The 27,930-nt window shown below is 34.5% G+C and overlaps 4 protein-coding genes across 4 annotated transcripts; all 4 read left to right on the plus strand.

Moving 5' to 3' along the window:
• Nucleotides 1-5,649: 5,649 nt before the first annotated feature.
• LOC146883819 (uncharacterized) lies at nt 5,650-7,021 on the plus strand. The gene is made up of 2 exons (XM_085666721.1): nt 5,650-6,810; nt 7,001-7,021. The coding sequence occupies exons 1-2, from the start codon at nt 5,650-5,652 to the stop codon at nt 7,019-7,021; spliced, it is 1,182 nt and encodes a 393-aa protein (XP_085522847.1).
• Nucleotides 6,801-8,549, plus strand: LOC146883820 (uncharacterized). The gene has a single exon (XM_085666722.1). The coding sequence runs from the start codon at nt 7,107-7,109 to the stop codon at nt 8,547-8,549; it is 1,443 nt and encodes a 480-aa protein (XP_085522848.1). The 5' UTR covers nt 6,801-7,106.
• Nucleotides 8,550-9,541: 992 nt separating this feature from the next.
• Nucleotides 9,542-11,725, plus strand: LOC146883821 (uncharacterized). The gene is made up of 8 exons (XM_085666723.1): nt 9,542-10,176; nt 10,291-10,565; nt 10,652-10,819; nt 10,891-10,995; nt 11,068-11,143; nt 11,229-11,324; nt 11,401-11,460; nt 11,714-11,725. Exons 1-8 carry the CDS (start codon nt 9,868-9,870, stop codon nt 11,723-11,725), a joined length of 1,101 nt encoding a protein of 366 aa, XP_085522849.1. The 5' UTR covers nt 9,542-9,867.
• Nucleotides 11,726-21,227: 9,502 nt separating this feature from the next.
• Nucleotides 21,228-27,318, plus strand: LOC146883822 (uncharacterized). The gene is made up of 3 exons (XM_085666724.1): nt 21,228-22,301; nt 26,558-26,879; nt 27,311-27,318. The coding sequence occupies exons 1-3, from the start codon at nt 21,228-21,230 to the stop codon at nt 27,316-27,318; spliced, it is 1,404 nt and encodes a 467-aa protein (XP_085522850.1).
• The last annotated feature ends 612 nt before the right edge of the window (nt 27,319-27,930 follow it).

The raw sequence follows: 27,930 nt of genomic DNA on the forward strand, positions 1-27,930 counted from the left end.
TGACTATTCAACCCTAAAGACATGCCAAATTTACCATGAAAAGGTGCAACTCAATTACTTCTTAAAAGTAACTTTTTGTTTTTAATATTACTTGAATGACTAGAAAAAATCAATTTAGCCTTCGACAAAATTGGTGACCAAATGGGTAAAATCGGTAACTAACATCCTTAGTCACTGAAAATAAATAGTGATGAAAATCCTGATCATAAAACAGTTAGACACCAATTTTAAAATTGGTATTACAGTCGCTAATTGTTCAGTATAAATTTGGTCACTTTAGTATTAGAGACCAATTTAACCACACAAATTCTAGTTGTTAATTCGGTGGCTAATAGGTTGTGGTGGTGGTGGTGGATGTGGTGCTAATGTTGATGTTGGTGTTGGTGGTGGTTGTGATGGTGGTGATGTTGGTTATGGTGGTGGTTGTGAATGTGGTGGTAATGATGGTGTTGGTGGTGGTTGTGGTGGTAGTGGTGGAGGTGGGAGGAAACAAACTTATGAGTAGCAACAAATTGTAAAAGTAAATAATTTAGTTATTTTATAATTTATATTAAATATTACTTAAAACTTTTATCATGTTAGTTTACTCTAATTAAATAATTTTATGAAAAATATTATGTATATGGTTTAGCAACCAAAAATATTTGGTGGCTAAATACCATAGTAAATATATGTTATAAAATAATATTATTATCGGTTGCTAAATCAGTAGCTAAAACATTACATATTAAATAATACTTTAGCAACCTAAAATATTCGGTGAATAATTACCATATTAAACAGTGGCAAATCTTGACCAAAAGTGTCGGAGGGGCCAAAGTAATATAATTTTGAGATCATTAGATTCAATTATTAGTATAATGTTTCAAAAAATGACTTCTCTAACTGAACATTTTTTATCATTAGTATAATGTTTCAAAATAGGTGAAGAGGTAGAATCTATCTTGTTTTAGTCAATAATTTTCTTTTCATCACTCTTAAACGATTAATGTATTCTTCCATTCTTTATCAATATACTTTTTTTTTGTAAATAATACTAAAAAATAATTGATCATAATCTAATAAAAAATTAAGACACGTAATTATTAAAAGAAAAATATATTCATTATTATTAATACATAATACATCATTATTATTTTCTATATTCATAAAAAAAATATACAAAAAGCTCATGAGATAAAAAAAATAATGTTTTTGTTCCTGCAGAGAACAAACAAGATAAGTTAGGCACAAGCGTCACCTTACCCATGTAGTCCGCTATGTCCTCAGTTGGTCTCGTCCCGGTTGATACATGTCGGCTTGGACCTAGGAGGGGTTACCTGCAGAAGGGACTCCGAAGCTCAAGTAAGTAAAAGCTTTCAGAAGGTCATATCAGTGATTAATGGAGAAATGAATGCGTACCTTAAATTACTAGGGTCCACGTGTATTTATAGAGTATTAATCATGTTTGGTTATGCCATGGGCTAGGCCCTGACTTGGGCTTCAGTTTGGGCTGTAAATGGGTTGGGCCCTAGCCCAGGCCCTTAAGAGGACTCACTGAACACTAGGGGGACCTTAGTTTTACTAAGTATATTGGAGTAGTCAGCCTAGGCCGACTACTTTCCTTGGCGGTTTATGTTGGTTATGTGTTGCCTTGTGCAAGTTGTTTCTCTGGACGTTTAGGTTACCGGTTTAGTCTGGTAAGGCTTAGGCCAACTCGGCTTAGGCTGACTACTTGATTGCTTTGGCATATACGTATCGTTTTATTACTACTTTGTCGAGTTGGCTAGGTGTGGTACAATTTTCATTATCAAGTAAGACAAGAGACGGGAAAGGAAGAGGATAAATGAGAAATATAATGAGTTTATGTCTAACTTTTTTTCTTTAAAAACAAAAAGAAGACATATGAGAGTGAGAGATTATTACAATTTGTGAAAAACTAAAAAGACAATGAAAAGGAAAATAAAAATTATTTTAATAAATATTTGGTTTAATTACTTTTTTGATTCATGCTTTCCTTTAAAAATTTTAAGTTGGTCCTCCAATTTTATTTTTTAATCTCAATTTGATCTTGATTTTTGAAAAACTAATGTAATTCAATCTTTTACGATAAATTTTGTTAAATTTCTTGAAACAGATCAATGATTTTTTTATTAAAATTGTGACTCTAAATATAGATGATTTGCTTTGTTGATGTAATTAACCTAATCCTAGTGTCAATTTTTAAATAAAAACAGAAACCAAAAGAAAAATTAAACCTAAATATTTTTATTTTTTATTATATTTAATTTTATGTTTTTATTATGTATTTACATTAAATATTATGTTTAAATAAAAGAAATAAAAAATAAAAAAATTAATTTTTATTAATTTCTAATATATATTACCTATAATTTAAAAAATTTAATATATATATATATACATATATATATATATATATATATATATATATATATATATATATATATATATAACTCAAAAAAAATTCAAAATTTGGGGGGGGGGGGGCTGCCCCCAAAGAGGTCCGCCACTGATATTAAATATATTTTACAAAATAAAATTTATTTTGGTTATTAGATTGGTGACTAAAACATTACATATTAAATAATGTTTAGTGACCAAAAATATTCGATAACTAATTATCATATTGAATATATTTTACAAAAAATAAAATTTATTTTGCTATCTAAATCGGTGGTTAAAACATAATATTTAGAGATTAAAAATTTTCGATCGCTATTTTAGTTGCTATAGTAATGAATATTATTATACATTTATTCAATCGCTAGATCGATGGCTATTTGTAATTACTATGATTTAATGGTTATTTCGATCACAATTTGTGACTAATATTGGTGACTAAATTGCATTTTTAGTAGGGTGATGAGATTATTTGTATTGTTTGGACAACACAAATTAATCATTCAACTTATTATCACATTCTAGAGAAAACAAAAACATATTAACACCGGATTCAAACTAGACATTTCACGGTACGAACTTGAAAGTTCCGGTGCCAATGTGCATGTTAAAACCAAAACAAACACATATCAACAAGTTTATTATCATTTTTTTCAAAAACAAAATAAAATTCACTTATAATTTAAATGATTTTTCTTATTTGATAGTTTTTGTATTCCAAACAAAAGACGAAAGAGATAAAAACCCCAAACATACCAAAACATTTTTAAGAGAATGAACTAGTTGAAAAAAAAATTATTTGATAATACCAATAAAATTTTGAAATAATCACAAAAACTGTAAAATAATCATGGTTAAAGAAACTTTAGAGTGAATAAAAGTGTAATTGTTTAACTACTTTGTAGATGGTAGGATCTCTTGGTAGAAAAGGTGGAAAACAACATTAGAAATTAAAAGGGAAAATAAAAGATATAGAGAGAGGGATTGTGTACGAGATCGAAGAAGAAAAATAAAATGAAAGGAAAAAAAATGGGATAAAGTAGACATAGATCTTATCACAAGAAAAGAAGTTAAAATCTGGAAAGCTACAGGATGACAAAAAAAAAGGACGTTTTCCTGTGTTGCACTGAAAAAAAAGAAATCTAAGAGAAGACGCTCTTCTCTTAGGTTTCTTCCTCCCGCGCCCCCTAACTACTTAAGCGCCCGGCCCGCATCAGAAGGAAAGATTAGCAAAGCGAGAAAAGACAGAAGGAGGGGGAGCAGCATCTTATTCTCTTCACAAGAACTTCCGGATCGGAGATAAGTATAAATAGAAACGTGAAAGACTTTAATAAGTTTAGGTTTGTTTACGGTTAAAAAATAAAAAAATTGAATCCAAATTCTCTATCTGTTATAAGTTTTTTTTCTTTTTCCAATTCAGACTTACGTAAAAGTCTACTATTGCTTCCAAACATGCTCAAAACTGGTTTTCGTAATACTTTAAAATGATTAGTGAATTTATTGTACAGTTAACCAAAATAAAATCAGTACATAGTTATTATGTTATATATCCATGGTATACCATGATCAATTATTTATTTGCAAATTATTCTGTAATAAGTTTCTTAAATTATATATAAATCTATCTTTTAATAATTTTATAAATTTGACATTTTAATATTTAAAAAAATTAATGAATATATAATTTTACTAAATTGCAAAACACTAGTGCAGAAATATCATATTACAACAAGATATTACAACATTTACACGAAAACCGATGTTGCACAGTGCGCGATGGCATTTTTGAAATTTCTGCGAACTGTATTACATCAGTTGCCTCTTAAAACCGATGTAATACCCATTTTTCAAAAAAAAAAAAGAAAAAAAGCTACCTATTCTGCACAGAACTCATATACTACATCGGTTGCTCCAGAGAACCGATGTAGTAAAACCCTTTTTTCCAGTTGGGGTTTCCCCTCGTTTTCTCAATTTTTCTTCGCGCTTCTTTCTTCTTTCTCTCTTCTCAGCGTTTTCTTCTTCGCACTGCGTTCCACCCCACTCCACCGTCGTCCACTGCGCTCTTCCGCACGGCCACCGCAACTACTCGCCGTTCTCCGCGCAGCCGCACCTCCGCGCAGTCGTTCATCGTTCTTCGCTCCTCCGCGCAACCGTTCGCTGTTCGCCATTCACCTTTCTCTGCTCCGTTCGAACTGCCACGCCGCTGTTGGGCCACCTTCTCCGTCCGCCGGTAGTGGCCTCCCAAAGCCCTAGCAGTTGCGCGGGGGAGCATTAGCGTGGTGGCTTGGTGAGAGTGTCGCGTCCCTTCCTCCAGTCGCTTTTCCTCGCACTGCCTTCCTTCCACCGCACCGTCGCTTTTCCTTCCACTGCACCGCCGCGTCGTCGAGGGTTCTCCGACGTTGGTGGTTCCCGTTTATTGCTGGTGCCGCTGCTGCCACCCGCTGCTGCCATCGCTTCCCGCTGCTGCCACCCCTTCCCATTGCTGCCGCCGCTGGTCCCCTCATCTCGTCTGTTGTTGCTGCCCTCTATTGGGTTGTTTAGGGATCCTCTAACTGTTGCATTACTGGTCTGAAGGTTCAAACACAGTACGCAAAAATTTTCAGCTTCTAACGGTTAGTTTTTTAAAATTTGATATAATTTTAATTTCTTATATTTATTAGAATTAAAATTAAATTTAAATTTGAATTGAATACTTAATTAATATGTATTTGCTGTTGTATGTTTACGATTATTATTGAACGTGTTGGTTGAGTCCGAAGGTGTCCGACCCTCGGCAATGTTTTTAGAAATTAGTTTTAGTGGTTTCAATCAATGATTTAAAGAATCAAATGATTTAAAGAATCAAATGATTTAAAGATGTTTTCAATCATCAAGAAAATCATTCTTATAAACTTCAACTGTTCATTTGGACAGTTGGAGAATATTGAATGCAAGTAAACGAGCTTTTTATGTTGTGTAGTAATGGATCGGAGTTGGGTGCATGCTAGTCGAATCACTGATGTGTATGAGAATGGTGTTGAAGAGTTTCTTCAATTTGCTCAGCGAAATGCAACACTCGTGAATGGAAAATATTACTGCCCTTGTGTTAATTGTTTGAATGTGAGATGACAATCAATTGAGTTGATACGAGAACATCTCCTTTGTGACGGTTTCTTAAAGAGTTATAGAACGTGGACCTGGCATGGTGAAGTTGTAAACCTCTCAAGCATACCTCAATCTCAAGAGTCGAATGTATATCATGAAGATCGCATGGAGGATATAATTGATGATATTGAAGAAGACAATTTTAAAAGCGCACAAGTGTATGATTCATTGAAAGATGATTCAGAAAGATCTTTATATCCCGGTTGTACAAGATTCACGCGTTTGTCAGCAATACTAAAATTATTTAACATCAAGGCAAGAAATGGGTGGACCGATAGAAGTTTCACTGAATTGCTTGAATTATTGCATGAAATGCTCCCAGAGGGGAATATGTTGTCGACCCGGCACTATGAGGCAAAGAAGATACTATGTCCGATGGGTATGGAGTACCAGAAAATACATGCTTGTCCAAATGATTGTATATTATATAGAAAGGAGTTTGAAACATTGACTAAGTGTCCAAGATGCGGGGTATCACGATTCAAAGTGAAGGATGATGACATGGATGAAGATAACATGAAGAAGGGTCCTCCTGCAAAAGTGTTATGGTATCTTCCAATCATACCACGATTTAAACGTTTATTTGCCAATGTTAATGATGCAAGAAACCTTGTTTGGCATGCAAATGGAAGAAAGAGTGATGGATTGTTACGACATGCAGCTGACTCACCTCAATGGAAGAAAATTGATACTCTTTATCCACAGTTTGGGAGTGATCCAAGAAATTTGAGGCTTGGTCTTGCAACAGATGGGATGAATCCTTACGGTAATTTAAGTAGCAAGCATAGTTCGTGGCCTGTTTTGTTGATCATTTACAACTTGCCTTATTGGTTGTCTATGAAGAGAAAATACATGATGTTATCAATGATGATATCAGGACCAAAGCAACCAGGAAATTATATTGATGTTTACCTAACTCCATTGATAGAAGATTTGAGATTGTTGTGGGATGAAGGAGTGGAGGTGTTTCATGCACATGGAAATGACAATTTCAATCTGCGAGCTTTGTTATTTTGCACAATTAATGACTTTCCGGCATATGGAAACTTGAGCGGTTATAGTGTGAAGGGACATTATGCTTGTCCGATATGTGAAGAAAACACAAGTTATCATCAACTAAAACATGGCAGGAAGACATGTTACATTGGTCATCGAAAATTTCTAAGACGTAATCACCCATATCGTAGGTTGAAAAAAGCTTTCAATGGATGCCAAGAGGATAAAATTGCACCTCCACCTTTAACTGGAGAAGAAGTTTATGAGCGAGTGTGTCAAGTCAATGTCACATTTGGAAAAATACTCAAGAAACCTATCATGAAAAACATATGGAAGAAAAACTCAATATTCTTTCAACTTCCATATTGGGCCAAATTAGATGTCAGGCATTGTATTGATGTAATGCATGTGGAAAAGAATGTTTGTGATAGTATAATTGGGACATTGCTTAACATTAAAGGGAAAACAAAGGATGATGTAAATTCTCGTAAAGATTTAGTTGAGATGGGTCTTCGCTTGGAGTTACAACCACAAGCTTATGGTAAAAGGACTTATTTGCCTCCAGCATGTCATACTTTGTCAAAAGTCGAGAAGAAAAGTTTTGTGCATGCCTCCGCGAAATTAAAGTACCACAAGGATACTCTTCAAATATTAAGAGTCTTGTCTCAATGGAAGATTTGAAACTTGTTGGCTTGAAATCTCACGATTGCCATGTTCTCATGCAACAGCTTCTCCCAGTGGCTATTCGTGGCATCTTACCTAAGAATGTAAGAGAAGTCATCACTCGTCTTTGCATATTTTTTAATAGTATTTGTCAGAAAGTAATTGAGCCAAACACATTAAATGATTTGGAAAATGAAGCTGTCATTATCTTATGTCAACTAGAAATGTATTTTCCTCCTTCATTTTTTGACATCATGGTCCACTTAATAGTCCATCTAGTAAGGGAGATTAAAATATGTGGCCCTGTGTTTTTAAGATGGATGTACCCAGTTGAGCGATATATGAAGATATTGAAAGGGTATGTGAAGAATCCTTATCGACCAGAAGCATCTATTATTGAGAGATATATTGCCGAGGAAGCAATTGAGTTTTGTACAGAATATTTGTCAGATGTCGAAGTCATTGGCATTCCAAAGTCAAGACATGAAGGAAGAAATGAAGGTAAAGGCACACGGGGTGTAAAGGTTGTTCGAAAAGATCAACATGAAGTCCTCCAGGCACATTTCTATATATTGAATAATACTAATGATGTTATCCCTTACATTGACTCACATAAAAGCTTGTTGAAGTCAACAAATCCTCGGGCAAATGAAAAGTGGTTGTTGATTGAACATAACAAGACTTTTATGAAATGGTTTAAAGAAAAAATTAGTCAAGAAGATTGTGATGTTGAGCATTTAAAATGGTTAGCTAGAGGACCGAACTTTGATGTTATAACATGGACCGGATATGACATTAATATGTTGTCTTTTTATACAAAGGCGGAAGATGACAAAAGTACTATGCAAAATAGTGGTGTGACCCTTGAAGTAGAATCAATGCACTTTTCTAGTTCAAAAGACAATAATCCTGTTATGGCTTCTATAAGTTACTATGGTGTCATTGAAGAAATCTGGGAAGTGGATTATATCAAATTTAGAGTACCTGTATTTAAGTGCAAATGGGTTGACATCAATACAGGAGTACATGTTGATGAGTTGGGATTTACTCTAGTTGATCTTAAGAAGGTTTCTTATAAGGAAGATCCTTTTATTATGGCATACCAAGCAAAACAAGTTTTTTATGTTAATGATCCTTCAAATGAGAGATGGTCAATTGTTCTTCAAGGAAAAGTTAAGCATGATGGTCATGATCATGATGAGTCAACACTGAATCTCATAGATACTCCTTCATTGTTAAGACGAATACCTCCAATGAATGATGAAGTTGATAATGATGAAGTTCATGCTACACGTAATGATCATAATGAAGGAATATGGGAGAACATTCTAACTCTTCCACAATAGAAATAGGTTAGGTTTTGAGGTTTATATATTAAAGTTTGTTGTATTTGTTATAGTATTGTCTATTTTTTAATACAATGTTTAAAATTAATAGTTCCATTTTGCAGTTGACATGGCTGAGTCATCCAAGAAGAGTCGAGAAGCTACACGTATGAAACATCTAGCTCTTAAACGATTGACTAAGGGTAAAGTTCATGTTGAAATAGACCCTCACACAGGAAGAGCTAAAGGACCCAATCGAAATGATTTTGTTAGTTATTTGGGTGTCTTAGCTCGATCAAAGGTGTCCATTTTAGAACGTAGCTGGGATCATGTGATAGAAGCAGATAAAAACATGATTTGGCAGGATATTTGTGTAAGTTAGTTGTTCAACTTATATATATTAACTCATTAATTATATGATTTTGAATATTGATTACTTATGACCAATCTCTTATTTTGTAGTCAAACTTTGAGTTTGAAACTTCTAATTCCATAAGGAGTAAGATAATGTCATAAGTAGCCTCAAAATGGAGACAATTCAAGACTAATTTGACTAGCTTTTACGTCTTTGGAAAATATAAAGACAAAAGCCCTTGTGAAATGTATGGCATAGATGAGGAGACATGGCAATTGTTTGTTCGGACTCGATTGGATTCTTCTTGGCAGGTATATTTTTTGTTGATGGTACACTTTGATAAAGTCATAGTGCCATCCATTATCTATGAATATTGTCTATTTAACAGGAAAAGAGAAAGAAAGCTCAAGCTATCCAAAAAAAAAATGCTACTCCTCACAGACTTTCTCGAGGAGGATATGACTTATTAGAAATGAGAATGATGGAAGAGAAGTTAAAGAAACAAATGGAAATAGCTGGTGTTGAAGAAGTTCCTTCTCCTCCATCTCCTCCTAGCCGACATGAGAAATGGAAGATGGCTCGTACAAAAGCTGGAGGACAAATGACATCTGAGAAATCAATGATGATTGCTAAAAGAATTGTAAGTTACAATGATGATGTAGCAATTATTTATTGTAATTTGTATTATAAGTGACAATGTATTCTTTTTTACAGGATGAACTTGTGGAACAAAGTTCACAAGGTAATTTTGTCTCTCAGGGTCGTCGTGACATATTGACCACTGCTATTGGCACTGAAGAACACCCTGGTCGTGTGCGTACTGCTGGTTTTGGTGTGGGTGTGAGACAATATTTTGGATCATGTCCTCGACCCAACACTTCTGCGGCACCTATGACTCAAGAGATGATGGAGCAATTTTCTCAGCAAATAAGGAGACAAGTTACTGAACATTTAAGGCGTGAGTGAGAGCAACGATGGGAGTCCATGTCCACCAACCATAATGTGATGAATCCAAATGAAGATGAGGACATAGAGACTGATATCTCCTATCGTTGTAAGTTGTTTGTTGAAGGTGTTCCTCATTTTGTGGCCATTGGGAGAGTCTATCCAGGTGGGTCCACCATGCACACTGTGCCAATGCTAGATGATTTGGTTAGAGTGGTGGTTGAAGACATTAGAGATGCCACTGCTCCAGTACCAGTGCCCACAGGAGAGGTGCAAGTAGTAGGAGACGCAATTGGAACATTTATCTCATGGCCAAAAGAATTAATCAAGTTAATTTCAACAAAAAAGGTATGTGTTTCTATATTGGTACATAACTTTTAACACACCTCATATTTAAGTTTCTTAGTATGTTTTACAGGACCCTAGGATTAGACAAAAGTCCCCAATTGTATCTCATGCAAGTCTTCAGCCCGATTTGAGCCCGAGGATGAGCATGAGCCTGAGGATGAGCTTGAGCTCGAGCCCGGGCCCCTATCTCACCACAATGGTAATCCAATTCAGGGGTTGATTATGGCTTCTTCTGATTTGTATCAAGAACCTTTTCCCATTCCTTGGGATGCAACAATATTTGGCGTTGACAATGGCAATATACCTTTGTATGTGAACATGTCAGATTTGTGGGAAATAATACAGGGTAATCAGATGTTCAACATTGCAGTCATTCAACTTTGGATTATGTGAGTGCACTCTAAATTTAGATTTTGCATTTATCTTTTGTGTTTTGTGAAATCAACCTTAGCCTTCTGAATTTGTATGAATGTAGGTATCTAAATGAATTAATTGTCAATGCGGGGCACAATGATATTTATGGTTTCCTTGAGCCTCAAATTATACAAAAGTCTGGGAATAAATCAATGCACACTCAAAGATATATTCAACGATGGATTCATGAATCCAAGAAAAGAATTTACATCGCCCCTTATATTGAAGGGTAAGTTGGACTCTTACTTTAGTTATTATCTAACTAATTTCATATCACTAACTAAAATTCTTATTTACCAGATGTCATTGGCAATTGATTATTATTTGCCCCATAGACCGTATTGTCGTATGGTTTTGTTCATTGCACAAGAAGCCAAGCAAAGAAATGAAAACTTTAATACAAAGGTATGTGTTCATTACAAATGTAATGTGTTTTATCATGATTATATTGTAAATTACTAATGCCTTTTATTTTAGTGCTATTAATGTAAGTGGTGTCTTGGATGGTAAATCCACTGCATCTTCATCTCATCTTGATTGGATTTATCCTAAGGTATGTACTTTGCATTGAATCTACATATTATCAACTAAAATGTCTTAGTTCTTCATATATTAATTGCATAAATTTCATATATTAGTACAATAGGCAACGTGGAAGCTTTGAGTGTGGATACTACGTTATGCATTGGATGTGGACTATAGTTCGTGCTACCATTGTTGATTCATGGGCCGATGTAAGAGTTAATTCAATTATTGATGTTTAACTTTGTTTCCTATGATACACCATAATTAATATATTCCATATTTCAGGTTTTTGATGGAGTCGAGCCACTAGGTAAAGATAAAGTTGAAGAAATTCGCAAGGAATGGGCAAGTTATTTTTTGAGGCTAAAACATTAGTTTTGATAGCCATTATAAATGTTTTATTTTGGATATTTTAGGTATTTTGTGGCCTTAACATTTAGCCTAAAGTTTTGATAGGCTTTAGTAAATGATTGTATCTTAGGTATTTTGTGGCCTTAACATTTAGCCTAATAGTTTTGATAGGCTTTAGTAAATGGTTGTATCTTAGGAAACCAAAATTTGAATTGTCTGGAATCTGGATTTTTTGTCACTTTTGTAGGTTATTGGATAGTTCCCAAAACAGACCAAATTTTCAAAAAAAAACACGTACATATTACATCGGTTGTGACCTTAACCGATGTAATAGGACCCATATTACAACGGTTTTTGCAATAACTGATGTAATAGCTATTCAGACTCTGTTTTCCTTTCGTTCAAGGCTTACAGCGGTTACTGTGACCGAGGTTGTATGTTGTAGATATTACATCGGGTCTTTGGACCGATGTAATATGTGAAACACCTATTACAACGGGTACTACTACATCGGTCTTTAGACCGATGTAATAAGCCCAAAATAACCGATGTAATATGCCTTTTCTGCACTAGTGAAAGAATCAAAATAAAAGAATAATATAAAAAAATTATTTAAATTTACTTTAAATAGACTCGTATGCAAGGTTTAGAAGATTTTTAAGTGGCCGAATATGACCCTTTTAATCAAATAAGCTTTCATAAAAGTCTAAAGTTGACTTATTTCATATAAAAAAATTATAGAAACATACGAAAACTCAGAGATTATCAAAAACGTGAATATATATATATATATATATATATATATATATATATATATATATATATATATATATATCACACTTAACATTTATAGAAATTGACTCAACTTTTATACTACTGGTCAAACCACACACACAACTAAAACGGTAATAATGGTCACACATACAATTGGCTACTTTGATTTATTATTTAACACACCTCCCTAAGTCAAAGTGCCTTACCATATTCTTATATATTCCAGGATCAACCGGTTCTTCATCGATATTTTGCTTGAGATGCAAACCAACTTCTAATGGTGAGCATGCAAAATTGCTCTGCATCATGTTAAATCTCTTGAGCAAGTCATACAAATACTTCGATCGGTAACCACTCCAAACTTCGTTCGTCTGAACTCAATGTAAAGAAATAATCAAGCTCTCCAACGTCACTCATCTCAAACTCACAACATCCAAGACATGAACTAACTAATCAAATTCTCATTCCTTCGTATTACAAGCAGATCATCCACCAGTATAGGAAATACAGTATTTATTGATGTATATAAATCGACAGATCTTTTTTCGTAGGTAATACTTTAATTTCCGACAGACTTACCGACATAATGTTTTGGTCAAAATTAACGACAAACATTTTTGTCGGTAATGTCATTCATTGAAGTTATGGTTATCGGTAAGCCATTAATAATATCGCCGGTATAGTTAATTGTGATTTACCGAAGGATATCGTCCGCCGGTAATGAGATTGATAACATCATAATTCATTTTTAGTTTCCCTCCACTTTTCATTTTATCCCAAAAATTAGAGCTCGCAGGTTTCCCTCACACACATAGAGCCCCATATCGAAAGTTGCCTGTGGTCCACCGTGTCCTCCATTGGTCGTTGCCATTATCCACCGTGTTGTTGCCAGTACTCACCGTAGCATCTTCGCTTCCTGCCGTCAAGCAAATCTGGGTTAGCGCAATCCAATTTCGTAAGGGAGGCTTGCTGTCAAGGGAGATTGCCGCCTTTTTGTCGCTTCGGCCGTCGAGGGAACTTGCCGTGGTAGTTGTTGGACCAACTATCAAGGTAAACAGCCTGATTAATGGTTAATTGCTTAGGTTTTTTCAGGTTTAGCTTATGTGAATAATTGTGAATTAGTTGGGGTTTGACGGGTTTATGATTGGCTATGATTGCATTTTGTTTCACTGTGTGTTTGGTGATGGTGTAGTGGCATTTGGGGTATGATTTTAGCTTTGGTTTTGATTACTAAATTATGTTTTGGTTATTGGAAATGTGATGTGAATCGTATGTTTCTATTATTTCTAAGCTATATAGAGTGAATCTCCCTATTAAGCAATGCTAATTACCTAGTTAGGCCAAAATTTACATGATTGTGGCTGAATATTTTCTAAGCCAAAGTTAGAATATATGGGAAACCAATGTGTATCCCATCATCATGATTGTGGCTATTGATTAGGCTCAGTCCTCACATGCATAAAGTACAAAGTTGTTAGTGTTTACAAATTAATCAAAATATTAAAAATGTAGAAATCACACTCGTGGATTCGCTTCTCATTCACCAAGGTAGATATAAATTTCATTCATTAACAATTTAAAATTATGAGTTTATTGAAACATGGTGGCTAAAGGGGTCTAATAGTGTTGATGATTCAATTAAAATGAGTTAACTATAGGACATAATAAGAATTGGTACAAAATTTGAGCACTCCCAACTACTAAAAGGAGTGGTGAAATTAGCTTGCCAAACAATGCAAATTGAAGCAGGGACCAGAATAACGTCTTATTTATGGGGACCATATGTGACATATGGGACATTAACTTTCATTTGCCTTTATTTTTGGAAAATAAAAGATAACCAAATCAAAAACCTCACTCCAAAAGTGGCATCAATTAAAGCATTCTACAGTTCTTCAATATTAGACCCCATATCTATATCATTCACATCACAAAACACTAAAGAAAAAATAAGAGCTAAAAATTCTGTATTGGTCAATCATGCTAGACTACTTACATACATTAATACATCACTTTTGTAGAGATTAGAGGAAGTGATAGAGAGATGAACAAAGAGGCAAACAAAGTGGGTTACAACCTAATTAGGAATTTTAAACCCTTTACTTGAAGCTGAAGCTGAAACTAAAACATTACAACTTCAAATAATTCGGTTTGAAAGAATTACATGTGCACAAAGACCAACACAGAATATGCCTTATCTAAAAAAACAAGACTACTTATTAAGAGCAATACAATAATGTAAGAGTAATGCTTTGATGAAGGATTATCTTGTTCCTTTTTAAGATTATTGAATATGGTGTGAGTTGATTAAGAAAGCTAAGTGAAATCCCCACTGGACATTAAGATAGCAAGCTATCTAGATGTGAAGGTTCCTTTCACAAAACTCAAGAGAAGAATATAATGGATTGATTCAAAACAAAAAGGAAATGGAAAGCACATAAACTATAGAAAACCAAGAACAATTCAAGGAAGAAGAAAACATAAAATGGAAAGGAAAGAAATGGTAAAAATGTGAGAAGCACGCCACTACAAGGTTAGGCTAGAAGCCATGACAACCTTGAAGATGAGTGGATGTGTGCCGCCACTTGCTATGCAAGATAAGGCTTAAAAGTATTCACTCCCTAGGGAGGAAACTCTCACAAATGGTTGAGACACAAGAGTGTTTTTACTTCAAAATGTTCAACCCTTTTACATGTCTAGGCGCACCCCTTATATAGAAGAGTTTAGGGGCCTCTAAGCAAATAAAAGATACCTAAGGATGTCTCTACAAAAACCTAACCCTATGGTGTGTGCAAGACTAATTTCGTTCTAGCACAAAAGGAGACAAAGAATGTGTCTCATATGTCTCCAAAAAGTGGCCAAAGTGTGCTAAAAACAAAGGAGACCAAAGGTACATAGGTACACTTGCTTCATGCCTTTTACTTTATGCTTTATGCCTTTGCTTTACTCTCTCTTCCACATCATTTATGCTCCCCAATCACCATGCGCCACCTAGCATTGCTTTCTTACTCCTAATTAACCTACAAAGCAAATAAACATAGATTAGCATGTTGGCTTAAGTCAAGTCAAATATAGTCAACAAGTCAAACCTAGTCAAAGGTCAACAAGTCAACTAAAGTTGATTCAACTAAGTCAACTTAGGGAATCAAAAATAGCAAACACAAATGAAAGGGATGAAGGATTAGTGAACTTCCTTTCTAAACATGCTTAGTCTTCTTAAGCATTTGCCTCCATCCTTGGTTGGGGTCAATCCTTCATCATGCTTGCTCCCAAGTTAGAAAGAAGAGAATGATTGTTGATGTTTTCAGCACTTCCTAAGTTAGACTTGGCCTCATAGATAGTTGTTGGTTCAATGTGGTAAGGATCATTAGTATCAAAGCCACAAGATAGACTTGACCCCATAGACTAACCATTCAAATCTGATACAAGCTAGAAAGAGTTGTTTAAACTAGGGAGGCCAATATCTATCAATTTAAATCTGATTTTTCATTTCCTTGCTTATTTACATTCATTATGCTCCATTTCAACTAAAACCTAGTCTCCACAAGGAGTGTTCCTCCTTGAGCTTTATTGTTTAAACTAGGAAGGCCATAATCTATCAATTTAAATTTGATTGTTCATTTCATTGCTTATTTAATATATCAGAACATAAATAATTGAATAAATTAGCATTTTGATTATTATTGGTACAGTTCTTGCATTTCACCTTAGATGAGCATGGATATTGGGTTATAGGTGGTAAGATTTTTAGTTTGTGATAGAATATGAACTTGTCTACTTTCTTAGTTTGTTTTAATCTCTTTAAATCTATTTGGATAGCCTCTATACTTGTACATACAAGTGATTAGTACAATTTTCATTTCTTAAGGTAGTGTAGGATAGATTTTTAGGTTTCTTTAGGTGCAAATTTGAAATTTGTATAGTTTTTGTTAATTTTCTCTTTTGCTAATCTTAGTTAGTTGTTTAAAACTTGTAGGAATAAGTTTAATTGGTTTTCAGTTGTTTTTATATGATTTGCTAGCTTTATGTCCTGTTTCTACTAAGTTTTGAGTTTTTTCTTGGGTTCATGTAGTCACATTCAGTAGTTTTCGTTTTCTTGATCAAAATATTACAGAGTTATTACATTTAAACTCTCTTTTTTATCATGTACTAGCTTGTGTGTTCATCAAATCTTTCTATATACACGATAGCATCAATCAAAACAAGCTTTTCCACATAAAACAATGAAAATTAAATTATACAATAAAAAAATAATTTTGATTTATTAAAATTTAAATTGAGATTAAGTATATATGATTGATGATGTGTGATGAGTTTTGATTTAAACAATGAATATGTGGAATGTGTAATGACTTGAAATTCATATAAGAATTATGAAACCTATATGAATTTGTGGTCACATATATGGGGTGATATGTTATTTTTTTTTTTATTTGAGTCTTTAGTATTGACATCTATGTTGTGACAGAGATCTCCTTACTTCACTAATGATCTAAGTCATATAGATTAACATATAAAGATGCGAGAAGCAAATGTGGTAGTTCTTACACATAGTGACATGTGTGGCTTGGTTTATATTGGATCAGATGCTAGTCTCTAGTAGCATATACTTAATACGTGTCTTCCGAAAAGCGACAATTGATATTTCGTTTCTTGAATATCCTTCATGAAAATATCTTTGTGTTGTTTATGTAGTTATTATATGTGTTGGATTTTGAATAACAGTGAATTATTGTGTCTTGTTAATTAAAACATATCCTTTTTTTATATATCATTTTTTCTTTTTGTGATTATTTTTTGTAAAAAATATTTTAATTAATATTTAGAATAGTAAATGGGCAAGTATGGGTGCAAAAGGTTCCTTGATTAGAATGGAGATGAAACGAAAATTTCATACTTATAAGGTATGGGGATGAAGATGTGGATGAATTTTTACTTTAGGATTAGGATGGGATAATCCAACCTATACATACCCCGCCTCGTTGTTATTCCTAAAACCAATACTTATACTTAGAAACGAACCTAAGAATATTGGATGACGATAATTTCTTTCATTACAACACAAGTCACACATCTACACATCATACAAATTCCCAATCTTAATAACCATTATCATATAATATAACTAATAAAACTATTTTAGTCGTATTAGGTTAACAAAAATTCTAAATTTTCCCCTAATAAATTATAGGGAAAAAGACTAAGATAATCCAAGGAAATGGTGATTGTAACATTCCTAAGGAATATTACTTACTTAAATAAATAAATATAGAAAATGAAGTTCAAACGTCTCAATATTATTATTCCCAAACACGGGAAATACAAAAATATGTTCAAAGCGCCAATATTTAAATGAAATTAAATATTAATATCCTTACAAAATTCAAAATTTCAAAAACATAATGAAAGCATAGTAAGAAAAATTCCCAGCTCTAATCCCAAGCTAGCCCTTACTCCGTCGTCTGCGCATCCACAACATCACCTGTATCATCATCTACTCCCGTATAACGAATCACACAATCATCGCAAATCACAAATAGAAAGGGTGAGCTGATCAAAATAAAATTAACATATATGATCGCAGAATATAAGTAATGCACCCATCTTATTTATCCTAAATAGTTCTTGGCCAAGACCTCAAACCCCCAAAGGTTTTCAGCCTTCATAACACACAAGTAGTTAGCCTTGGACTCAAGATTTATGATGCTCACACGAACCTGCCCACTTGTGGTCCTGCCTCTATGAACCTCCGCGCTTATAGTCCTACTCTATGAACCTCCCCGCTCGTAGTCCTGCTCTATGGACCTACTCGCCCGTAGTCCAACACATGTGATCCATCAGCTACGTACCTCCCCGCACGCAGCATCTCTTAAGTTTGAGCATGGAATATACGAACCTACCTCGCTTGTATCCCCACACGAGAGTAACTGGATATGAACCTCCCCGCTCATATCATCATATGTTCACCACCATCCATGAACCTACCCACTCATGGCACAACATCTCCCGATCCAAGTATAGTATCGTTGCGTTAAAACATCACACAATCAAGCCATGGACAACAGCATGATCGCCTGGCTTAGCCTAAGCGTCGCCATGCGAAATCTACCCAGACCGCCTAGCGGTACATGCCCCGTCGCCAGGCGCCACGCTCCATACAGACCCACTGTTTCAGGGTTCGTCACCTGGTGGAACACACTTTGCCCCAAGGCCACGCGATGCAGGAATGTCCCTGGAGCGCCATGACAGTAACGCATTTTGCTGGTTTTTGGCACCCCAAACTGTCTTATTCTCCAATCTTGTTTTTGGCACGTTTGTCTTTCAGAACCTGCTAGTTTCCAACCATCCCACTATCACTTTAATTCCCTACATTTCATTCATAAGTCCATTTATTCTAACCATTTGATTCCCTATGTTCTCCTTCCAAGCTAAATGGTTCAATCAAGCTTAAGAAAATTGCTTATTCCAACCAAATGTAATTACTCCAATCTCAAGGACATAATTCAGTCACCACTTTATGCTAAGCGAGCACAATCAGAAAATTCTCTAACTCCACTATCACACAATTCCATTCACTTATGCTTAACCACTTTAATACATTCTTTTATCCTTCAACCATTATCAATTTTCCTACCAAGACCCAAGGTCATCTACTCACTATTTAAATCAATTTATCCTCTCTTGCCACCATTCTCTTATATCAGAATTAATGTCAGCGCTAAAGTTTTCATTACTTATTTGACATCACTGCTTCACAATACTCTTCCCACATCAAGTCCCATTTACGTCATCGCTAGGTTCCTATTCCTCTACTCATATTATCTAATTGAACTGAAATTCATCCCATTTTGGATTTACCATATTCCTCTCTGCTAGTCACCACAACAAGCTTCTTAAAACAACCCTGATTACTCACTATCGCCTGGCGGACAATCTCATTGGTCACCAGGCGGTACATTAGATCATGGGTACGATACCCAGATTTTTGCACCCGCGTATAACACCAAAATCCCAAAATTCGATCCAGCATTTACTTTTAACAGAATACCACCAATTTTACATGGTTTACTAGACTCCCTCTCGATCTTATTACCCATTATGTGCCATGAGATTCCTAGATACATCATTATATATTAAAGATAAAACATTCATTGAATTCCTTCATTTGACTCATAATTCCTCTCATCTCCATACCCAATGGTAATTCAAATCACGCCAACTACAGGAATATCATGGTCTTTTACAACCCCACAGATATAGAAGTTAATGGAAAATTAGCACAACACAAATTACACAAAATGGCAATCAAATAATGACAAAGCAGCACACATCAGTCTTACCGCCAGGCAGTTCATAGCAGAACCCGGAATTTGGGGTAAAACTGGTGTGCCACTTGGCGACACTTTCATGCCCGCCAGGCAGTTTCTGGGCGAGAACCCAAAATTCACAAAAAATAGCGTGATTCAGCAACTTTCATGGAATTCAGTTCATCCAAGTCACAATACATTATTCACGAATCAAAACAATTAAAAACAACTTCCCTTACCTGGATTCTTTACTGAATTTGATGTGTCTATAACCCAAAAACTCTCTCAACCTTTAGTTATCCTCCAACAATGGCTTTCCCTCTCAATTCTCTCTACAACTAGCACAATTTTCGATTGGAAAAACCTTTGCCAACGACTCTCACGAATTGCAGTGTCTCCCCCTTTGAAAAATACCTCTCTCTCTAATTTACTACCACTCTAATTACTCTTTACTCCACCCAAAACGAAAATTAATTAGAATGTGGGTTAATGATTATTCAATATCCATCAATAGAATATTTTCAGCTCTCTAGGCTGCCTATCTTTGCTGCTAGGGTTCCTCAACCCTTTCATATCCATGCCAAAAGAAAATTTGGCAAAAAGAGAGTTAATTTGTTCTCTGCAAGGGTTGAACCCACAACCACTTGTTGGCAAAAGCAATAAAAGCAATACAAGCCTAAATGCTGAAGCAAGATTTTGATGATGATAAAAGAAGCCTGAAAGCCATCTGGAAGACAATATGAAGACTACATGTTATTATGTTTAAAGCTATCGTGTAAAATGTAATTGGATTAAGTTAGAAGCAGTATTGTACAAGAAAATTTTAGTATTTCTCGAAATATCAAAATGATAATCGATTATCTCTTGGAATAATCGATTATCCTGAGCTGAACAAATTTTTTCAAGAAAGCACTGGAATAATCGATTATTACTTCTGATAATCGATTATCTGCTCAAAAATTTGTTTTCCATAAACCACACTAGAATAATCGATTATCACTAGTGATAATCGATTATCCTGGTCTGTTGGGCGCGACTGTTCAGCTTTTTGACCTAATTTCTGGAACCCCTATTTAAGGAACTTCAGAGTTACTTCTCAATTACCTTTTTGAGAAGCTAGAGTACTAGTGTTGTGACTGCAAGAGAGTTCTCTAAAGTGTTCTCAATTGAAGCTTTGAAAAACCTAGTGTGGGTAGAGCGATAACTTTTCCTAAGAGGTGTTCTAGGAGATTGAGTGCTGCTGCTGTTGCTAGGAAAGCTAAGGTCAAGGTTCTCTGTGTGATTCAGAGAAAGGTGTTCATCTCTTGTGTGATTCAAGAGAGGTGTTTTCTTTCCTTACACTCTAAATATCTGATTGTAAATCTGTTACTTGTTAGTGATTTAGTTAATCTCGTTTTTAAGAGATTAACAACTGGACGTAGGGTCTTTTGATCCGAACCAGTATAAATACTTGTGTTCAATCTTCTTCTCTTTCTCTTTATTTTATCTATTATTGTGTTATAAAGAAATTATTTATTGATCTACTTGATAAATTTTGGAAAAATTTTAAAGTGTTAATTTATTATTCAAAAACCAATTCACCCCCCCTCTTATTTTTTGTCCGCACGCTCAAACATTCCGCTGCGCGATACCAACAATTGGTATCAGAGCTTGCTTTGATAGTTATTCAAATTTTCGAAAATGGTTGGACAAAATCAAACCTTTGCCGAGGGCGCATCTATCAACAGACCTCCTCTATTTACTGGTGAAAATTATCCTTTCTGGAAAGTTAGGATGCAAATTTTTTTGGAATCTGTTGATAGGGGTATTTGGGATGCTGTTTTAAATGGTCCATTTGTTCCTGTTAATATTGTAAATGATGTGCAGGAACCAAAGCCATTCTCGCAATGGACAGCAGATGAAAATAGAAAAGCCCAATATGATGTAAAAGCTAGAAATATAATTTCATCTGCCTTAACTCTAGATGAGTTTTACAGGATCTCAGTATGCACCAGTGCACAAGAAATGTGGGAAATATTGCGTGTAACCCATGAAGGAACAGACGATGTAAAAAGAGCACGCAAGAACTCCTTGATCCAAGAATACGAAATGTTTCGGATGCAGCAAGGAGAAACTATATACGATGTGCAGAAACGATTCACACATATCGTCAATCATCTCAAAGGTCTAGGTAAAACTTTTGACACTGATGAATTAAATATAAAAATTCTTAAATCCTTGAACAGGACTTGGCAGCCTAAGGTGACAACCATCACGGAGTCACAAAATCTTGCGATAATGACGATGGCGGCTCTGTTTGGAAAGCTGAGAGAACATGAGCTTAAACTAGGCAGATTAAATGATGAAGAAGATATTGGAATAAAGAAGAACATAGCCTTTAAAACCGAAGTGGTTAAAGGCAAACGACAAAAGAAAGAAGAAGATTCAGATGATGATGAAAATCTGAGTCTCATGATTAAGAAGTTTACAAAATTCATGAAGGCCAAAGGTAAAAATCAATTCAAGAGCAACAAGAAGGATAATCAAGGATCATCCTCAAATTTCAAATGCTATGGATGTGGAGAATCTGGACACGTCAAAGCTGACTGCCCAAATTCAAAGAAAAGTGAAGAAAAGAAGGGTAGAAAATTCTTCAAAAAGAATGCATATATAGCTTGGGAAGACAATGCCTCAAGTTCATTAAATTCTAGCAATTCTGAAATTGAAAAAGCAAATCTATGTTTGATGGCCAATCATGATGATTCCGATAGTGAGGTAAATTCTACTTACCACGAAAATGATTATGATGATTTATATGACGCCTTTCAACAATTGCTTATTAAATCTAGTAAATTGGATACTGCTCATAAAAAGTTGAAATCTGATTTTAAAGATTTGCAAAGTAAATTTGAAAAATCTCTTGAAGAAGAAGAATTTTTGAAAGATAAAATTTCAAATTTAGAAAATAAAGAAACTGTTGAATGTGCTTCATGCAAAAGTTACATGTTTGATATATGTATTTTGGAAAAACATCTCGCAGATGCTTTAGAAAATAAAAATTGTGAAAAGTTTAAAATCAAGAAAAATCCAAATAAGACCAAGCATGCTCATAACCATAGTTTTAAAAATAAAACTAAAAGAACTCGTAGAGTTTGGGTAGAAAAAGGAACATATCATTCTAGAAATACATATGCATGTACTACTACATGTTTTTATTGCATGAAAAAGGGTCATACTTCAAACAAATGCAATATCAAACATCTTGGTGTTCCTAATAAGAAATATATTTGGGTTCCTGTTCATAAGTAGATATTTTTTTTCTAACCCCAAGGACCCAAACAAGTTGTTGGGGACCTAAATGAATTGTTTCCTTATTTTGCAGATGACTTCTAAATCCAGAAGATCACTGTGGTATCTTGACAGTGGTTGTTCAAGACACATGACTGGAGATAAAAAGAAGTTTAAGAACTTTAAAAAGAAGGAACAAGGATTTGTCACTTATGGGGATAACAACAAAGGAAAAATACTTGGAACGGGTGATGTAGGTGGAGGAAATACTTTGGAGATCAAGGATGTACTGTATGTGGAAGGACTAAAACACAATCTTCTCAGTATAAGCCAATTATGTGATAAAGGACTCAAAGTAATATTTGAGAGTGACTACTGCACTATTCATCAAAAGGACTCCAAAGAAGTAGCATTAAAAGGTATGAGACACAATAATATTTACTTGATTGATCTTGATACTGCATCATCTAGTGATATAACTTGTTTGGTTGTTAAAGAAGAAAATCCTTGGTTATGGCATAAACGAGCTGCTCATATTAACATGCAACAATTAAACAAACTAATTTCCAAAGAATTAGTAATTGGATTACCAAAAATAAAGTTTGAAAAAGATAAACTATGTGATGCATGTCAAAAAGGAAAACAAGTAAAATCTTCATTTCATTCAAAAAATGTAATTTCTACATCAAAACCATTAGAACTTTTGCATATGGATTTATTTGGCCCTTCAAGGACAAAAAGCTTTGGAGGAAACTATTATGCTCTTGTTATTGTTGATGATTACTCACGATATACATGGACTTTCTTTCTCAAACTAAAAAGTGAGGCATTCAAAGCTTTTAAAAATTTGCAAAAGCTGTTCAAAATGAAAAAGATTTGAAAATTAAAGTTTTAAGAAGCGACCATGGTGGAGAATTTCAAAATGAATTATTTGAAAACTTTTGTGAAGAAAACGGAATTATGCATAATTTTTCTGCACCTAGAACTCCTCAACAAAATGGAGTTGTAGAAAGGAAAAATAGATCTTTAGAAGAATTAGCTCGCACCATGTTGAACGAATATGATGTGTCTAAATATTTTTGGGCTGATGTTGTGAGCACTGCTTGTTATGTATTAAATAAGAATGCTCATTAGACCAATTTTAAAAGTTACCCCCTATGAATTGTTTAAAGGAAGAAAGCCTAATGTAGCACATTTAAAAATATTTGGATGCAAATGCTTTGTTCTGAATAACGGAAAAGAAAATTTGGGTAAATTTGATTCTAAAGCTGATGAAGCTATTTTCTTAGGTTATTCATTAACTAGTAAAGCCTATAGGATTTTTAATAGAAGAACCTTAAATATGGAAGAATCTGTGCATGTTGTTTTTGATGAAATTGTGGACCTTGAGGAGAACCCTCTTAAGTCAAATAAAACAAATGCAGGTGATGAAGAATATTTCAAAGAAGCCCTTGATGAGATGTATCTAAATGAAAATCCACTGACTGAACCTGAAGATCTTGCCAAAAGTTGGAAATCACCTAGAGGATTATCTCTGGAAAATGTCATTGGAGATATATCAAAGGGAGTTGTTACTAGAAATATGTCAAATTTCTGTATGACTGTTGCTTTTGTTTCACAGATAGAACCCAAAAGTGTAGACGAAGCTCTTCAAGATGATCAATGGTGCATTTCAATGCAAGAAGAGCTGAATCAATTTGAAAGGAATGAAGTTTGGGAACTCATTCCTAGGGATGATTCACACCAAGTAATAGGAACAAAATGGGTGTTCAGAAACAAGCTGGATGAGGATGGAAACATCACTAAAAACAAAGCCAGACTTGTACAAAGGGATACAGACAAGAAGAAGGTATAGACTATGATGAGACGTATGCTCCAGTTGCCAGGTTAGAAGCTATACATTTACTTCTTGCCTATGCTTCTCTCATGAAATTCAAACTATATCAGATGGATGTCAAAAGTGCTTTTTTAAATGGATTTATAAAAGAAAATGTGTATGTTGAATAACCACCTGGCTTTGAAGACTATAAGTTTCCTAATCACATTTATAAATTAAAGAAAGCATTGTATGGATTAAAACAAGCACCTAGATCTTGGTATGAACGATTAAGTACATTTTTTGTTAGAAAATAATTTTGAAAGAGGTAAAATTGATTTAACTCTGTTTATCAAAAGAGTAAATAAACATATTTTGTTAGTTCAGATTTATGTAGATGACATAATATTTGGGTCTACTGATAGTTCACTATGTAAAGGCTTTGCAAGCATAATGCAGGGAGAGTTTGAAATGTCAATGATGGGAGAGTTGACATTCTTTTTGGGTCTTCAAATTAAGCAAATGGAAAATGGAACTTTCATTTCTCAATCTATGTACTGCAAAGAAGTACTTAAGAAATTTGGAATGGATACTGCTAAGGAAGCAAGTACTCCTATGGGAACCTCCCGCTACTTAGATAAAGATGAATCAGGAATAGAGGTAAATCAAACTATGTTTAGAGGCATGATAGGTTCTTTGTTGTATCTTACTGCTAGTAGGCCCGACATTATGCAATCTGTATGTGTGTGTGCTCGTTTTCAAGCCAATCCAAAAGAATCACATCTTACTACAGTAAAAAGAATTCTAAAATACTTAAAAGGTACTGCATGTTTTGGACTATGGTATCCTTCAGGAGCATCTCCTAATTTGATAGGCTATTCAGATGCTGATTATGGTGGTTGTAAAATAGATAGAAAAAGTACCAGTGGTACTTGTCACCTCTTAGGTAGTTCATTAGTCTCTTGGCACTCAAAGAAACAAGCTTGTGTGGCTTTGTCAACTACAGAGGCTGAATACATAGCAGCTGGAAATTGTTGTGCTCAAATTCTTTGGATGAAACAACAACTAGAAGACTATAATATCTTTTTAAATCACATACCTCTGAAATGTGATAATACTAGTGCTATTAATTTAACCAAAAATCTCATAATGCACTCTAGGACAAAGCATATTGAAATAAGACATCATTTCCTAAGAGATCACATTAATAAAGGAAATTGTGAAATAGAATATGTAGATACAAAGCATCAATTAGCTGATATCTTTACAAAACCTTTAGCTAAAGATAGGTTTAATGAACTAAGAAGAGACTTAGGCATATTAGAGATCTCTTAAAAATGCTGAAAATTCACAATCCTTAAAAATCTGAAAAATAGCGTAAATAATCGATTACAAGTGTTAATAATCGATTATCAGACTCTCTTCAAAAATTCCAAAACATACTGGAATAATCGATTATTTTGGGTAATAATCGATTATCCTTAAAATCTCTTCCTAAAAAATTCAAAAACATTTTGTAATAATCGATTATTCAGGGCCATAATCGATTATCCTTAATTCTGAGCCAAAAATCAAAACTCACTGGAATAATCGATTATCACTTAGGATAATCGATTATCAGCTCGTCAGACTTCATATTTTGCCCAGTTTATGAACCAATAATCGATTATCATCTTAGAATAATCGATTATTACATGTCGTTGGACCAACAAATTTCAAAAACTAGCCGTTGCAACGGCTAGATTTTCATCAAATCGCGTGTATATGGCCGTTGGAGTCTTCTCTCTATGAATATTAGCCATTTTTGTCACCAGAACACTCTTTTCTCTCCATCAACACTCAAGACCCTCTCCTTTTCTCATTTTCTCACAAAACTCTCAAAGGCTTCCCTCTCTTTTACCTAAACCATGGCTGAATCCTCTCGTAGAAAAATTCCTTACGCAGAAGGACTGCATCTCATGCCTCTCATCCCTCAACTGCACCAAGAACAGCCTCCATTGAAGGATGGATTTCGGATGAAGAGAGACGTTCTGAATTCATCACACTATGGAAAGACAAACCCCTCATCACTCCAAAATTCATCCAGTCTCAATGGTTTGTAAATCGCCATTTCACCATTCAAAACTTTCTGGCTGAACAAGGTGTGAAATACTTCACAGAGATGCAAGGCACTTACTATCCAGATTTGGTTCGAGCCTTTTATTTCAACTACAAATTCAGAGATGGAGTTGGGTTCACAAAAGTGAAAGGTATCGACATCATTTTAGATGATGATATTTGGGAAAATGTTGCACAATTTCCCATTCATGATGGCACATCTCCCATTCTCACGGCTGGCATAGAAGGGTTCAACAGAATTTTTGCATATAGATCCTTTATGCGACGCCCAGATCAAGAAATTGGCCGTCAATTACTAGCTGGACCTCTCAAAATCAATGAGCGTCTACTTCACTATCTCATTGTTTGGATTTTATGTCCACGTGGTACAAATCACGCACAGTGCAGTGAAGCCGATCTTATGATAATATATGCCATGCTCAACCACATCCCCATCTATTGGCCAAGCATCATTCTTGACACCATGCTAAAAGCCAAACGATTGCCTCAATATCCTCTTCCGTATTCCTTGCTCATCTCTCGTATTTGTGAGTATAAAAGGGTAAATGTCTCTGATGAACAGTCTCATAAGACAATTGCAGCAAACAAAATTGCAGAAAACTCCTTGAAGCAGATGAAATTTATTCCTTTTGGGAATACCTACATTCACAAGGATGATATGCCTTCTTCGGACAATGAAGAAGAAGAAAATCCTCCCACTGCTCCTATTCCTCCTATTGACACACATATTGGATCATCCAGTGGTGTTGGTGGCTCATCCTCTTCTTTAGAGGATCACATTTTAAATCTCAATCAGAGGCTTGAAGAATTCTTTCTTCTCTCCACTCACAGACATGAAGAAGTCACTGGCTTAATTAGAGGATTAGATTCTAGGATCTCTAACTTAGAACATAAATTTGATAAATATGAGGATGATGATGACATGAGTCAAGACTTTTAACAGTCTACATCATTGTCTCATTGTTTGCAATTGTAATATGTTTTCCAGTTTTATTTTTAATATAAGTATATTTGTCTTGTTATTCTTTACCTATGCCAAATTGAGGGGGAGTTTCTTTGTTAAAACCTTTTTCATATGATCAAAACAGGGGGAGAAAAAGTTTAAACATTTAAACCAAACAGTGCTACTAACAAATCTCCTTGTAAGATATTTTGATTACAGATACTTTAAACATATTGTTT

Source organism: Vigna unguiculata, chromosome 9 (genome assembly GCF_037176805.1).
Source record: "Vigna unguiculata cultivar grain cowpea cultivar isolate G323 ecotype 2 chromosome 9, ASM3717680v1, whole genome shotgun sequence".
NCBI lineage: Eukaryota > Viridiplantae > Streptophyta > Magnoliopsida > Fabales > Fabaceae > Vigna > Vigna unguiculata.